General features: G+C 35.4%; 1 protein-coding gene across 1 annotated transcript; it reads right to left on the bottom strand.

Moving 5' to 3' along the window:
* Nucleotides 1–2,490: 2,490 nt before the first annotated feature.
* Nucleotides 2,491–13,496, bottom strand: LOC117319631 (probable ATP-dependent RNA helicase DHX35; the record flags this gene model as incomplete). The annotated part of the gene is made up of 12 exons (XM_033874404.1): nucleotides 2,491–2,620; nucleotides 4,742–4,819; nucleotides 5,442–5,536; nucleotides 5,862–5,957; nucleotides 6,286–6,465; nucleotides 8,132–8,230; nucleotides 8,888–8,941; nucleotides 10,942–11,038; nucleotides 11,313–11,394; nucleotides 11,714–11,745; nucleotides 12,535–12,631; nucleotides 13,457–13,496. Coding segments are annotated over 12 exons (1,080 nt in total), but the record flags the coding sequence as incomplete, so codon positions are not given.
* Nucleotides 13,497–13,871: the final 375 nt, after the last annotated feature.

Below are 13,871 nucleotides of genomic sequence, written 5' to 3'. Positions count from 1 at the left end.
AAAGCGTCAAAAAAATTTCTTTGAGACCCACCAAAAAAAACCCTTTTTGGGAAAAAAATTTTTTTTGTTTTTTGAAAAAAAAACAAAAAAATAAAAGTTTTTTTTCGGCTTTTAAAAACAGAAATAAATTTTTTTTAAAAATTTTTAAAAAAAATTTTTTGGGGGGTTTTGGGGTTTGGGGGTCTACCACTCACTAAGTATTTCCCCCTTTTTTTGTGTGTTTAAGTTATTTTATCGACCTGTATATAATTTTCCCGGTTTAAGGTTTTTAAAAAAAAACTTTCAATATTTTTTAACACCAAAATTTTTTAAAACTAATAAATAATTTAGATTATTTCAAGTGCCCCCCTCTTTTTTTTTTAAAAAAAAATTTCCTTCCAATGTTGCCTTTAAAAATTTATTTTTTTCCCCAAAACTGGTTTTTTCCCCCTCTTTTAAAATAAAAAAAAAATATTTTTTTTCGTTTATAAAGAAAAGTTTTCTTTTTTTTTTTTAAGACACCTTTTTTTGGGGTAAAAAAAGGAATTTATAGAAAAAGGGAATAAAAGTTAGGTAACTCTTTAAATGTTACAGGCAAAAAAATGTGATAAACATCTTTTTCAGCCAATCAAAATCTCACCGTAATTAAGCTCTCATAATAACATCAGTGACCCACACACAGTCTAAAACACCATGTGTGCTGCCGATCATAGAAATTCATTATTCAGTCTCCTTGTGACCTACATCTACTATCCAATGAGATGCATAGATTCGATTCCGGAGTGAAATAAAACAGGTCTATAATGTAATTGGTTTAAACTCTTCGTATATTAGCCGACCCAGATTTGCTCGTTAGTAGATTACATTACCTGCGAGCCTACACACCTGTACTGTCATTACCAGACTATAATCTCAACACTCCCCAGTGTGTTTACACTCCCCAGTGTGTTTAAACTAACTCTGATCAACCAAACTCAAATACCTTCCGTATTAATTCTAGGGATCAGAAATTTACATGGTGCGATAATGACGCTAACTAAATCATTTTTGACACTATAAAATAGCATGAGACAGGGGATTTTCTTTTAAGATGTTTACTGGATTTTCCCCAAATGTTTTTTTTTCCTTCACACCAGTCTCGACTGTTTCATGGTTAAAAAAGCATTGATTTTGATTGATTTATTGCCACATGAACACCTAATCTCCTCAGCTGTCTATAGGGCTGTAATTTTACCTCTATTCAAAAGCAATCATGTTTTTGTATAAAAGTTACAACATACAGCTGATGAGGCAAATTCCATGTTATCATTATAAAGAGATTAATCTTACAATAGAAAGCATGAAAAGAGAAACCTATGAAAACAAAGCATTGTGAAGACTTCAAATCCCCTCGCATGCCAACATGAAATTATTCGAGGTCTTCTCATACTTTAACAACATGATTAGTTTGATCATAATCTGTTTTTATTAAATTGAAGAGTCAAGAGGGATAACTAATTAAGACTTTCTATAAATAGCCAATGTGACCTTCACCTTGACATCCTGAAATAGACTCATTCAAGGTATTCTGATACTTGACCAATGTATGAAGTTTGATCAAAATCTATTTGAAGTGCAGTCGCTGGAACGGTGTCAAAAAGTGAACATTATGACATGAACAGATGAACATATGAACAGAACGCCATGTCCCCGCCTCGACTTCGTCGTGAGGGATAAAAGCTGTCTAGTAACAAAGTGAGTTGTTATCAAACTGGTGCTTTCCCTACGTTGTGTTGCCCCCCCCCCCCCCCCCCCCCCCCCCCCCAAGGCTTACTGTTGGATATGGTATGTCATTAATTATCATTATTTCAAAGAAAATGACTTAATACAAATCCTTTGAGGGATATATATATATGCCCCGTCTATAAGTTTAGCGTCTGGTGGGTGTACACTAGAATTAGGATGTCTGGCCGGCCAACCATCAGTGTATAGATGTAATCCAAAGTCAGTTGTGCAAGTTATGTAAGTAGAGGCTTATATAGATATAGAAGTGTGAACATGTATATCCTTCAATTAGTCCATGTGATAAATACATAAACTTCAGCCCAAAGAAGGAGGGGGGTAGGCTTATTACTGGACCAGGCATTCATTGGCATCTTCACTGTACTTAAGTCGACCGGGGCTGGTAGGGAAGTTTAGGAACACGTTTTGGCCAATAGTTGTGTATTGATACTGTTGATACTGTGACAACATTGTCCTCGAGTTCCACCATAATTATAAAGTTCACTTTTGGTATCGACCCATAGTCATATTCAGGTTTGTATGAATGAAAAGGTATATAAGAGATGTTCTGAAATTGGCAAAATTTCAATATGTCCCCTATATATGACATCCTAAATGTAAAATGGGTTCAATTTCCATCTTGATCAGTTTATGTACATTATATGCATATAAATAGTGGACGTAGAAGGAAAGGTAACTCCTGCTGAAACAAAACAACAGTATAACTGTAGGAATACAAAAGTTGCCTACCTTCACAGGATATGATGGGAATGTTAAATCTAGTGAGGAGTCGTGTAAGCTGGTCACGAATCTGCACAGCGCGGGTCAGGCCTTTGTAGTTTAATAAATATTCATGGCACCATTTCTTATTACTGCCATACTGTAACAGAAGATCAAGTATCATATTGATACATACGTTATATTGGGACAGATTTTCAAATCTTAGAATTTAAAACTTTTGTCAAGTTATTCATATCTTTGAAATAACAATATATTAAGACACATCACATTAAATAAATTACTCAATCCAGGATATCTAATAATGTTCCAGATATGCAATACCATTCTGTTAATATAATACTTGAGAGTTTGATTATAACTGTCTGGAACACCATGCAATCAATGTCAAAATGATCGATGTATTTACACTCGAAACAACAAAGACAAAAATTAAGAAAACCTCTGAACTTATGTAACTGAAAAAAACCAAGCTATGTGTCATTTAAAGTGTTACAAAATTTCAAGCCAATTTTAATATTTTCGAAAGTTTTCTCGTCAAGTCTCTTTGGGATTTAATCGCTCAGGCATTAAATCTCCATATCAAATGAATTAAGTACAACTTGTTTTCAGTCCTTCGCTAAATCCTTAGTCTTTTCTGAAAGGTTATCTCCATTTGAGAAATTTTCGCTGGATTATGTAACCAAATGTCAGGGTGCAGTGGTAGACTAAATGGGTAAAAAATTGGTAAAACTGTTATGCTGTCGGTGGTGTAGTATCAGCTTAAACACAGGTTCTTGAAAATTGGTGTGGATGCCGATCCTAGAGGAACAAGAGTTCCACGTAAGAGGATGTGTCACCTATGCAGATAGTTGGGTGATTACAAGAGTTATCACACACAGATTTTTTTTTTATTTCTAGTATCGGTGACCTTGACCTTTGTTTTATGGACCTAAAAAACAATCCCAAGCAAGAACTTGTGCTAAGGAATATCTGCATTAAAATTGAGTAAGACAAACCCAAAGGAACTTGAGTTATCACACAGAAACAAGTTTTCTTTTTTTTTTGCAACAGTGACCTTGACTTTTGACCTTTGGACCTGAAAAGCAATCCAAAGCAAGCAATTGTGTATTAAGTTTGAATTTGATCAGCCTAAAATTAAGGGACACCGCCACACTGACGCTGATATATAGTGATATCTATATATAAAACTAAATCTACCAACTTATATTAATCACTCTTATTGACAGGGATGGGAGTGTAGGAGGGCTCTTGCTGAGAGAGGAAACCAAAGTACTCAGAGAACAGGTGACCCCACATCTTTTCATATCTGATCAGGGAAGTAAACCCCGGCAGCCTATACTAGTTGAAAGGCAACCCAATCACCCCTTTCAAGTTGAAGTACATTTTTTTTTAAATTATTCACCAAACAATCAAGCCATTGTAGAAATTTCTGTCATATTTAGACATATTTATCCCCTTTAACAAAAAAACAGTATGTGCAACAGTATGGGAATGAAAGTTAAAGTCATTCATTAGACCAATCTTGATAGCCCTCCACGACAGCATGCTATAGGCCAGATATCAGTTCTCTGGGCCTCTCGTTAAATAAGAAGTTCTTTAAAGATTTAAGCATATTTGTCTCGTCATTCAAGGTCATCCATTTGAACAAACTTGGTATCCCTTCACACCAGCATGCTATAGGCCCAATATCAGTTCTCTGGGCCACTTGCTTAATAAGAAGTTGCTTAAAGATTTTAGCATATTTGACCCCTGTGCCCTTGAATGAAAGTCAAGGTCATCCATTTTGACAAACTTGGTAGCCTTTCATCTCAGCATGCTACACCCAATATCAGGTTACCTGGGCCTGTTGGTTATTGAGAAGAAGCTGAAAATGTCAATTGTTTACGACGATCAACGCACGACGAATGCCGCCAGACAAAAGGCAATCACAATAGGTCAACTGAACTTTGTTCAAACTGTAATAAAAATGAGTCATCATATCACCGCATAAAGAACAAAAGTTTAATACCAACATGTTCACAAAACCATAACTCTAACTGAAAATTGATAAAATCAACAAAAGGAGGGCAAAATACCAACAAAATGATGGATTTACAATACGCAAGCAGATCCTTGAAATAGTACAAGGAGATGAAGACCAGTACCGTAAGTGTCACTTCATGGACATGTCACCAATGTCACTCTGGCTACTCACAGGGTGATAAACCAGACAAGTCACAGACAACAGCTGCCATATAAATCTACGGTCAATCTGACTAACCTTGAGGAAAGCAGCAAGAACGTTCACTAGTGTCACATGGTCTCCTTCATCTACCGAAAATTTCCGTTTCATCTTGTCCTGTCAATCAAAGATTATATATAATATAATGTGATCTTCTAATACCTGTATTCACAATGATATACAGTCAAACCTTGATCATTTGGAATAAATGAAGCCAAGAAATATGTTTGAGTCATACTGAATACTCGAGGTAACCAAGTTTATTTTACTTTGATTTTTTGATGTATTCTATGAGTTATCAGAGTTGTAGATAACAAGTTGTGACTGTATGTTTATAATATAAACTCTTTTATTTTTGAACTATTGCAAAATAAGCTATATCATCTTTTACTAATTACTGTTTTTGGCCCCGATGGAAGCACCCGAAGGGCCTAACTGTGGGAGGAAACCCGAGAACCCAGAGAAAATCTCCATTTTTGTTGGGCAAGTGACCCCCATACCTTTTCATGTCATGATCTGAGAATCAAATTCCTGTCACTTGGGTACAAGGCAGGCACATTAACACTGCACAACTGGACCACCCAATTATATTTTCATTGAAATATTTTATTGACCTTGTTTCAGAATATTTATTTTCACTACTTTCTGTGAATAACTTCCTTGAAAGCCTATAAACGGCAGCCTTTCCAATTTTATTCAAATTCTCTGTACTTTCAAGCTTCCTGTGTTTGTGACTTACCGAGGTGTTCCTCTGACCAGAAGGGGTCACAAACACATTCTGTATCTGTGTCATGGCCGCCACAGAGATCGCCTCCACTGAACACTGGTACTCTCCTGGGAAGGTGACAAGGCCACGTATATTTAGTGCACAAACGGTACTTATTAATAATATGTAATGATGATTGAAGAAGACAATCTCAAACCTTGTCTGCCTATGATATCTGAGGGCTGCAACAACATGATTTTTCGATCTACCTCAAAATTAAAACAAAAAAATCAAAATTAATAACAATTGCTCAGGGGCATGAGTTGGATATTTCAGCCATGTTCACATAAAATTGCATAGTGATTTTTGAAAAGTCAGGAAAATTTAGCACCACAGAGTTATCTTAGACCAAACAGCAACAAGAGGACCGTGGTATATAACAAGCTAACTTACCTGATACCAGTAGCATTTTAGCAAACATTGGAGATAGTGGGAATTCTGCCATTTGCAGTCCTAATGGTGAAGTTAGCATGCCATTGTCGTCCATGGCTGTAAACAGAATGAACGCCACGTTAACACAATATTCATGCTTCCTTCTCCCTCCCATTACACAGCAAAGTCATAGATATTCTTGGTAAAAAGTTACACTATTACAACTTATGAGCAATGTAGAATTCATTCATTTATTTTACTATTATAATTAAGTTTTAATTCTGACCCCAAATTCTGAAGCAGGATTTCAAGTTAATCATATCAGATATCCACTGCTATAAATAGTATATACAATACCTCATTACAGCCTACCAATCCATAGCTGTAAATATAAAATTACAGCATGATTTATCCCTGTATCTTGTATTATACACGTAATACCTACCACCCAAGGCATACAGCAGCTCCAGACCTCGAACCATGTTCTGAGCTGGCGGCGCAGACAGGAAGTTAAAACACAGGACATTGCCCACGCCTAGAGCTTTCATCTGTAGAACGACTGGAGCCAGATCACTCCGCTGCATCTCTGGAACTGTGGCTTTTGGCAGGTCATCATAAGCTTTTTCTGCAGGTATCAAAAATGAATATAGTAAACGATTATGCATGTATAATCATATTTAAGAATATTACCATATATTGTATCCTATATTAAGCTTAGAAGGCAAATACAAAAAGTTTGATTGAAAGAAGATAGGAAAGACAATCAAAAATGGTTTGTTAATGAACCACATATAGACATGGTTGGAATTAATGACAAATACCTTCACTGTGGCCTTCACTTTTTGTGTAATAAACAAATATTAAACCGACACACAGGAAGATGGTATAGGTATACCAGTTTAGTAGATACTTAAATTGATGTTACAAGCATTACACAAAATATTGAGACATGAATACAAAAGATACATTTGGAAATACAGATTTTAATTGATCATCGATTGGCTACACACAAGTGATGATCGATCAGAAAATTTCAACCAATCCCCACACTACTTTCTAGCCTTCATCCAAGCATGCTACAAGTCAAATTTAAGGTCTCTGGACCTGCAGGCTATTGAAAATAAGTCATAAAAATATTTTAGCCTATTTGACCCTAGTGACCTTAAATGTACGTCAAGGTCATTCATTTGAACAAACGTGGTAGCCCTTCACCCCAGCATGCTACAGACCCAATATCAACTCCATGAGGCTCTTGGTTATTGAGAAGAATTTTTTTTTAAGATTTTAGCCTATTAGACACTTGTGACTTTGAATAAAGGTCAAGGTCATTCATTTGAACAATCTTGGTAGCCCTTCACCCAAGCATGCTACAGATCCAATATCAACTCCCTGGGACTCTTAAAGAAGAATTTTAGCCTATTTGACCTCTGTGACCTGGAAGAAGTTGTTTAAATGGAAAAGTTTACACCAGACGGCCGGCCTGACGAAGGATGGACGACAGGCACCACGCCACAGTGTAAGCTCTGCACTTGCCCTTTGTGCAGGTGAGCTAAAAACACAGTCAGGTCAACTACCAAATAAGTAAGATATTTTACTTGGTCCCCTCAGCTTTGACTTATCCGTGTTTTACCTACATAACTATACACAAGGTAATCTACAGGGTTTACCTGTATATAGTCTACCTACATAACTATACACAATGTAATCTGCAGGGTTTACCTGTATATAGTCTACCTACATAACTATACACAATGTAATCTGCGGGGTTTACCTGTATATAGTCTACCTACATAACTATACACAATGTAATCTACAGGGTTTACCTGTATATAGTCTACCTACATAACTATACACAATGTAATCTACAGGGTTTACCTGTATATAGTCTACCTACATAACTATACACAATGTAATCTGTAGGGTTTACCTGTATATAGTCTACCTACATAACTATACACAATGTAATCTACAGGGTTTACCTGTATATAGTCTACCTACATAACTATACACAATGTAATCTACAGGGTTTACCTGTATATAGTCTACCTACATAACTATACACAATGTAATCTGTAGGGTTTACCTGTATATAGTCTACCTACATAACTATACACAATGTAATCTACAGGGTTTACCTGTATATAGTCTACCTACATAACTATACACAATGTAATCTACAGGGTTTACCTGTATATAGTCTACCTACATAACTATACACAATGTAATCTACAGGGTTTACCTGTATATAGTCTACCTACATAACTATACACAATGTAATCTACAGGGTTTACCTGTATATAGTCTGAAGGCTTTCCCAGCACGCACTCTTCCAGCCCGTCCAGCCCTCTGATGGGCTGAGGCCTGTGACACAGGAATAATCACTAACGATTCTGGAAAGAAAAGCATGTACCATGTTGTTGTAATATAGACAGCTCTTTTTTTTATTTCTTCTTCAATGCCAGATTTAATGCAACATTTTATGCCAAAATAATATTAGTATGCCCCGTTACATGCAACTGTACGGGGTTCACGCAACAAAACTGTCATGCCAGCACAAACGCTTGATGTCAAGGGTACACTGCACACAGATAAGAATCAAAATTTTCTGAAGAAAATATGATTTTATGACAAGAAAATGTTCCAGTCATCGATATCAGATCAATTGAAAATTAAGTGGAATTGAATTATAAAATAATTGAAGATTTGAGGGGAAAACGAGTCGATTCATCTTTGTAAAACATATATTTAATATACCTAAAATTGCTGATAAAAAATGATCTCATCAAAATCAATATTTTTTTATATTCAATTCAATTAAACTTTATGAGCACTTTTAATTACAACTGTAATGTGATGGCTAATTACGTACAAATAAATAACCTTGATATGTGAATTTTTGCTAGTACCCCTCGATTGATGTTTGTATCCCTCCAATTTTCAGAGAAGGGGTACACTTTACCCCTGACAGGATAAAGTAATGAGGCAAGCTGTATATGAATACTACTGAAAATATCTATTAGCAATGAATTAAAATTCAGAAAGCTTACCTATGCCAGTTTTAGGGTTATAGGCTACTAACTTGACAAAGCCACTGTCCACTACTGTAACAACAACATATTTACCATGGTTTACTGAACCGTATACACTGGAGTTCAAATATATTCTGAAACGTTACCGTATTCTGTGTAATAAGCATCAAGTCCATCACAAATCTTTTTTATAGAAAAAGAGGACGGGTTCACAATACTGTAAATGTACATATTTTTAGCAGTAATCTTTTCTAATTCTTTTTGCATTCAAAGCAATGTGGTAAATAATGTTTCCACTAATTACATTTTTGATATACTGTAAACGTACTTATATTAGCGCACTCATATTTTCGCGCAAACCACCACCAGCGACATATTCGCGCAATCATGAATTAGCGCATCGACGCTTTTCTGGAATCGACTATACTTTGGGAAAACACCCTGTTACTAAAAATAGATTTGTACATTGTCGGCGATAGGGCCTGGCAGGTCGCACTGACTACAGTTTAATTGTGAGTTGTTTTTACTGAATAAATCTATAAATACATTGTATACTAGTTGTATTGGTGTGTTTGGTCAGTTTATAACTATCCATCATGCTGAAACGTTGGTTAATATCCGCTGTGGATTCGCCACCTCCGTCATCGATGTTACCTGATCCACGGTTAGCAAACTGTCAGGCCGATGCAGAAAATATCGTATTAGCCAACGATGAGATTACTAAAACCCCACCAAGTTCTCAAAAAAGAAAACGTGGATCATATAACACATTTGATAGTGAGCAGCGGGCTAAAATGGCCAGATATGCTGTTGAGAACGGAGTGATGAATGCTGCCCGCCGATTTACAGTGAATGAAAGTACAATTAGAAATCTAAAGAAACAATTTGTACGCGTAAAAAAAGTTGACGGGCAGGAACCCGAAGAATTGAAAAAGGGTGATAGAGGAAAGCCTTTGATGGTCGGGAAATATGACCAAGATATACAGGATTACATTAAATATATTCGGAAGACTTTAAAAGATCTGTAAAAACGTGTTTTCAAAACTGGTACGCGGACAGTGTGGATAGTTTGCTCAAGACTGGTGGACCGATCGATTCAGTAAATGTGGATCTCAAGCTTACCACCCTGAAACCCCTCCATGCTGGTTGGATGGTTTTGTCCTTTCAGTCGGTGACGAAAGATGCAGTCATGCGTGGTTGGGACAAAAGCGGCATACTGGGAGCTATTCGTAAAATCTGTGACTGAACTCTGTAGGCCCTATAGCCTTGCGGCTTAAACCCTAATTACTGCCATATGAACTCTTAACAGAGACAGTGTTTGCGTAGTGTTGTATTTATTATTTTGTGTTTTTGTGAATAAAATAAACATCGATTGATAAGCATTGTACGTTGTGTTTGATGTCAAATAACTGGTCCACACCACGGGAGATAGATCGTATTGGATTACAAGCAAAACATAGCTAGTTATTTCACGTAATGTATGCACACTTACTAGATACAAAATTTAACGCTGCACATATATTAGCGCTGCACATAAATTCGCGCACTAATGCTAGCGCGAAAAGCGCTAAAATATGATTACCGCTAAAATAAGTACGTTTACAGTATTATTTCTATATAAAAAAATAATATCGGTCACAATTCTTCATCATGCTAATTTGGTATAACTGGGTGAGGTGTGAAAATTTGAGTACACCAAAATTAGAACATTTGCAGTATAAAAGCTTGTTTCAAGATTTTTGACTCAATGGTCTGCTGATACAATCTTTTAACTAAAATTTATTGTCAGAGAAATGAAACAAGAATTAAGCGTAATCATAAATCTTGCTTTTGCTACTTTAATTGTCAGCAGAATAAGTAAACTAAAAATTCACTAAAATTTCTTTCTTGCCAACAGAAATATAATAGTATTGCCTACGCAACTTTTCATTGCAGACTAGCAATAAAACAGTAGAAATATATTTTCAATCGTGATCTTACAATGTTCTCCTTGTAATATGACCTTCACTCCAAAATATCATCGAGAGAGTATTGTGAGTGGGCTGTAAAAGTATGTTAAGTAATATACTTACTATACACAATACCATCTATTGTTATGGAAGCTTCCGCTATGTTTGTGGCTATCACAATCTTTCTCGTATTAAAAGGAGTCCTTTGAAAAACTTTCATCTAAAACAATAAAATATTAATAATTAATACCCAATGATAACAAGTTTCTATGTGAAAAGGAATTGGCGCATCAGATATCTACATCAACAGATTTCCTTTTTTTACATAAAATGAAGAAAACAATAATGACAAAAGTGTTTATTTTTTAATCTTATCATACCATAAGCTTGGATTTGTGCTTTAATATAAACATCAATTTTTATGGGGGCATTAAAATTGGAGAAAATATACATTAAAAAATATTTTCAGCAATGAAACTATGATTTTATATTACCTGTTCAGATGCAGGAAGGCTTCCATACATAGGTACGACCTTCATCTTTAGTTTATCCTTGGGAATACGTCTGGCTTCATCACTATAAAGCAAAAAGGCCTTATCAACACTATATTCACTTTTATTAGACATCAACATTATAATGGAGATATTTTTTAAAGTTGTTGTTTTCAGTGATTTGCTGTCAGAACGAAAAAATGTTTACACATGCTTGCATTTTATCTCGTTATTTTCTGAAACATTTAATCAGCAGATTATTATAGCAGTTCATAATGAACAAAGTGTATACATATTTGTGTACATATCCAAGATTCATTTTGCAGAAATCTTTTATAAAGATACACATAAAACTATCTGGTAGCATATACCCTTAAGTAAAATGTTTACATGGAGATGCTTACATCAATAGCTGTACAACCTTCTGGACCTCATCCTGTAAATAAAGGCAACTCTGTCAAAATGATTATCGAGAAATTTACAGAAATACTAACAAAGAAACCTACTTTTAAATATGTGTTAAGAAATGGATAAGTAAATGCTGTATCTACATTACACAGCTGTTTCTAGGACTCATCAGTAACACAATAGGCCAAAAGTTTGGAAATCTTTCATGAATTTTGTAAAACCAACTGAGTCAAATCAAATCAACTTCATCTTTCTCAAACATGCTTAAATGTAGTTCTACTAAAGTGCCTTAACTTCATTTTGAGACAATGTATACTCAGTAGAAAGTCTAAATAATTACCTGTGGTGGTAACATATATTTCACTGATTGACAATTTTGTTCCGTAGACAGGGATATCTCAACCCGAGTGTAAGAGTTTGGCCATTCAGCACGAGGCTTGCTGAGTGCTGGCCAGCCAAACTCTTACACAAGGGTTGAGATATCCTTGTTCGCGGAACAGACCCATGATTGATTATTTTTCTAACATACTTGCAACCAAACGTAAGTTTTTATGAAAGTTTGTCATCGCGCCGTCTTCAATGCTCCTTGGAATGTGTGTCAAAATTAATGACATCATTTACGACTTGGTTACTCAACGTAAAATGATGACGTTACACCATTGTGAGCAGCGTCATATAGCGCATGCCGCCTGTCTTTACCCACCCTGTGTAAGATCGATTCATCTTTTCCCTAGCAACCGCCAGATAACCCTGTGAAGTATGTGAGAGCATGTTGGCTCCCCGTCTGAATTATAATAGTATTGTAACAGAATCCTACCTGTCCAGTGAGAAAGGCCAGAACATCTCCCGTTTTCTCTCCACGGTGAATCTTCATTACAGTATCGACCGTCGCCTTCACATAATCTGGTACAGGGCTACAATAACAAAATGTACATAGCTATATAACATTTTCAGCTATACCTGAAGTTTGAAAAAAAAACAGTGTATTTTTCACAACAATTATGAGATAGTCCATTAAATTGATTATTTATTTTATTTTTGAGATACCTGGTTTTTTTTTTTTTTTCAATGATTTTATCTTTATTCAGAGACAGAAAAATTAAGAATCCCCTTGAAATGGCAACCTTTATTCAATAATTAGTTTTGATTTTTGCCGGTAGTTTTATGTTAAATATAGAATAAACTATATATAGCCAATTTCTGTACCTTATTCTCAATTATATACAGCATAAGTGTGCCAATTCATCGATGCATTTATTTGTTTGAATGCACTGAAATTACCCAGAAGTTGACTTCAATAATTACATGTACCGTCTTCCTTTTCAAGGATAAATAGCCCCCCCCCCCCCTTAGATAAATACAGATAAATATAGTACAACCGAAATCACTATACAATTATATAATGAGATCTTTGATAAGAGTTTTTTTTTAAGTAACATAGTTTTGTGTTTCTTCAAAGATTGCAATTCACACAACACTGACAAAGTCAATAAATGTTAATATGATGAACAACTTACTCTAAACTGTAGTGGATATCTACTGGGAATGTCCTTCCTTCTATAATGTTAATACGGTAGTATGAACAACTTACTCTAAACGGTAGTGGATATCTACTGGGAACGTCCTTCCTTCTATAATGTTAATACGGTAGTATGAACAACTTACTCTAAACGGTAGTGGATATCTACTGGGAACGTCCTTCCTTCTATAATGTTAATACGGTAGTATGAACAACTTACTCTAAACTGTAGTGGATATCTACTGGGAATGTCCTTCCTTCTATAATGTTAATACGGTAGTATGAACAACTTACTCTAAACGGTAGTGGATATCTACTGGGAACGTCCTTCCTTCTATAATGTTAATACGGTAGTATGAACAACTTACTCTAAACGGTAGTGGATATCTACTGGGAACGTCCTTCCTTCTATAATGTTAATACGGTAGTATGAACAACTTACTCTAAACGGTAGTGGATATCTACTGGGAACGTCCTTCCTTCTATAATGTTAATACGGTAGTATGAACAACTTACTCTAAACGGTAGTGGATATCTACTGGGAACGTCCTTCCTTCTATAATGTTAATACGGTAGTATGAACAACTTACTCTAAACGGTAGTGGATATCTACTGGGAACGTCCCTTTTATTCTT

This window comes from Pecten maximus, unplaced genomic scaffold (genome assembly GCF_902652985.1).
Source record: "Pecten maximus unplaced genomic scaffold, xPecMax1.1, whole genome shotgun sequence".
Taxonomy (NCBI): domain Eukaryota; kingdom Metazoa; phylum Mollusca; class Bivalvia; order Pectinida; family Pectinidae; genus Pecten; species Pecten maximus.
This window is presented reverse-complemented; position numbering and strand designations above follow the sequence as displayed.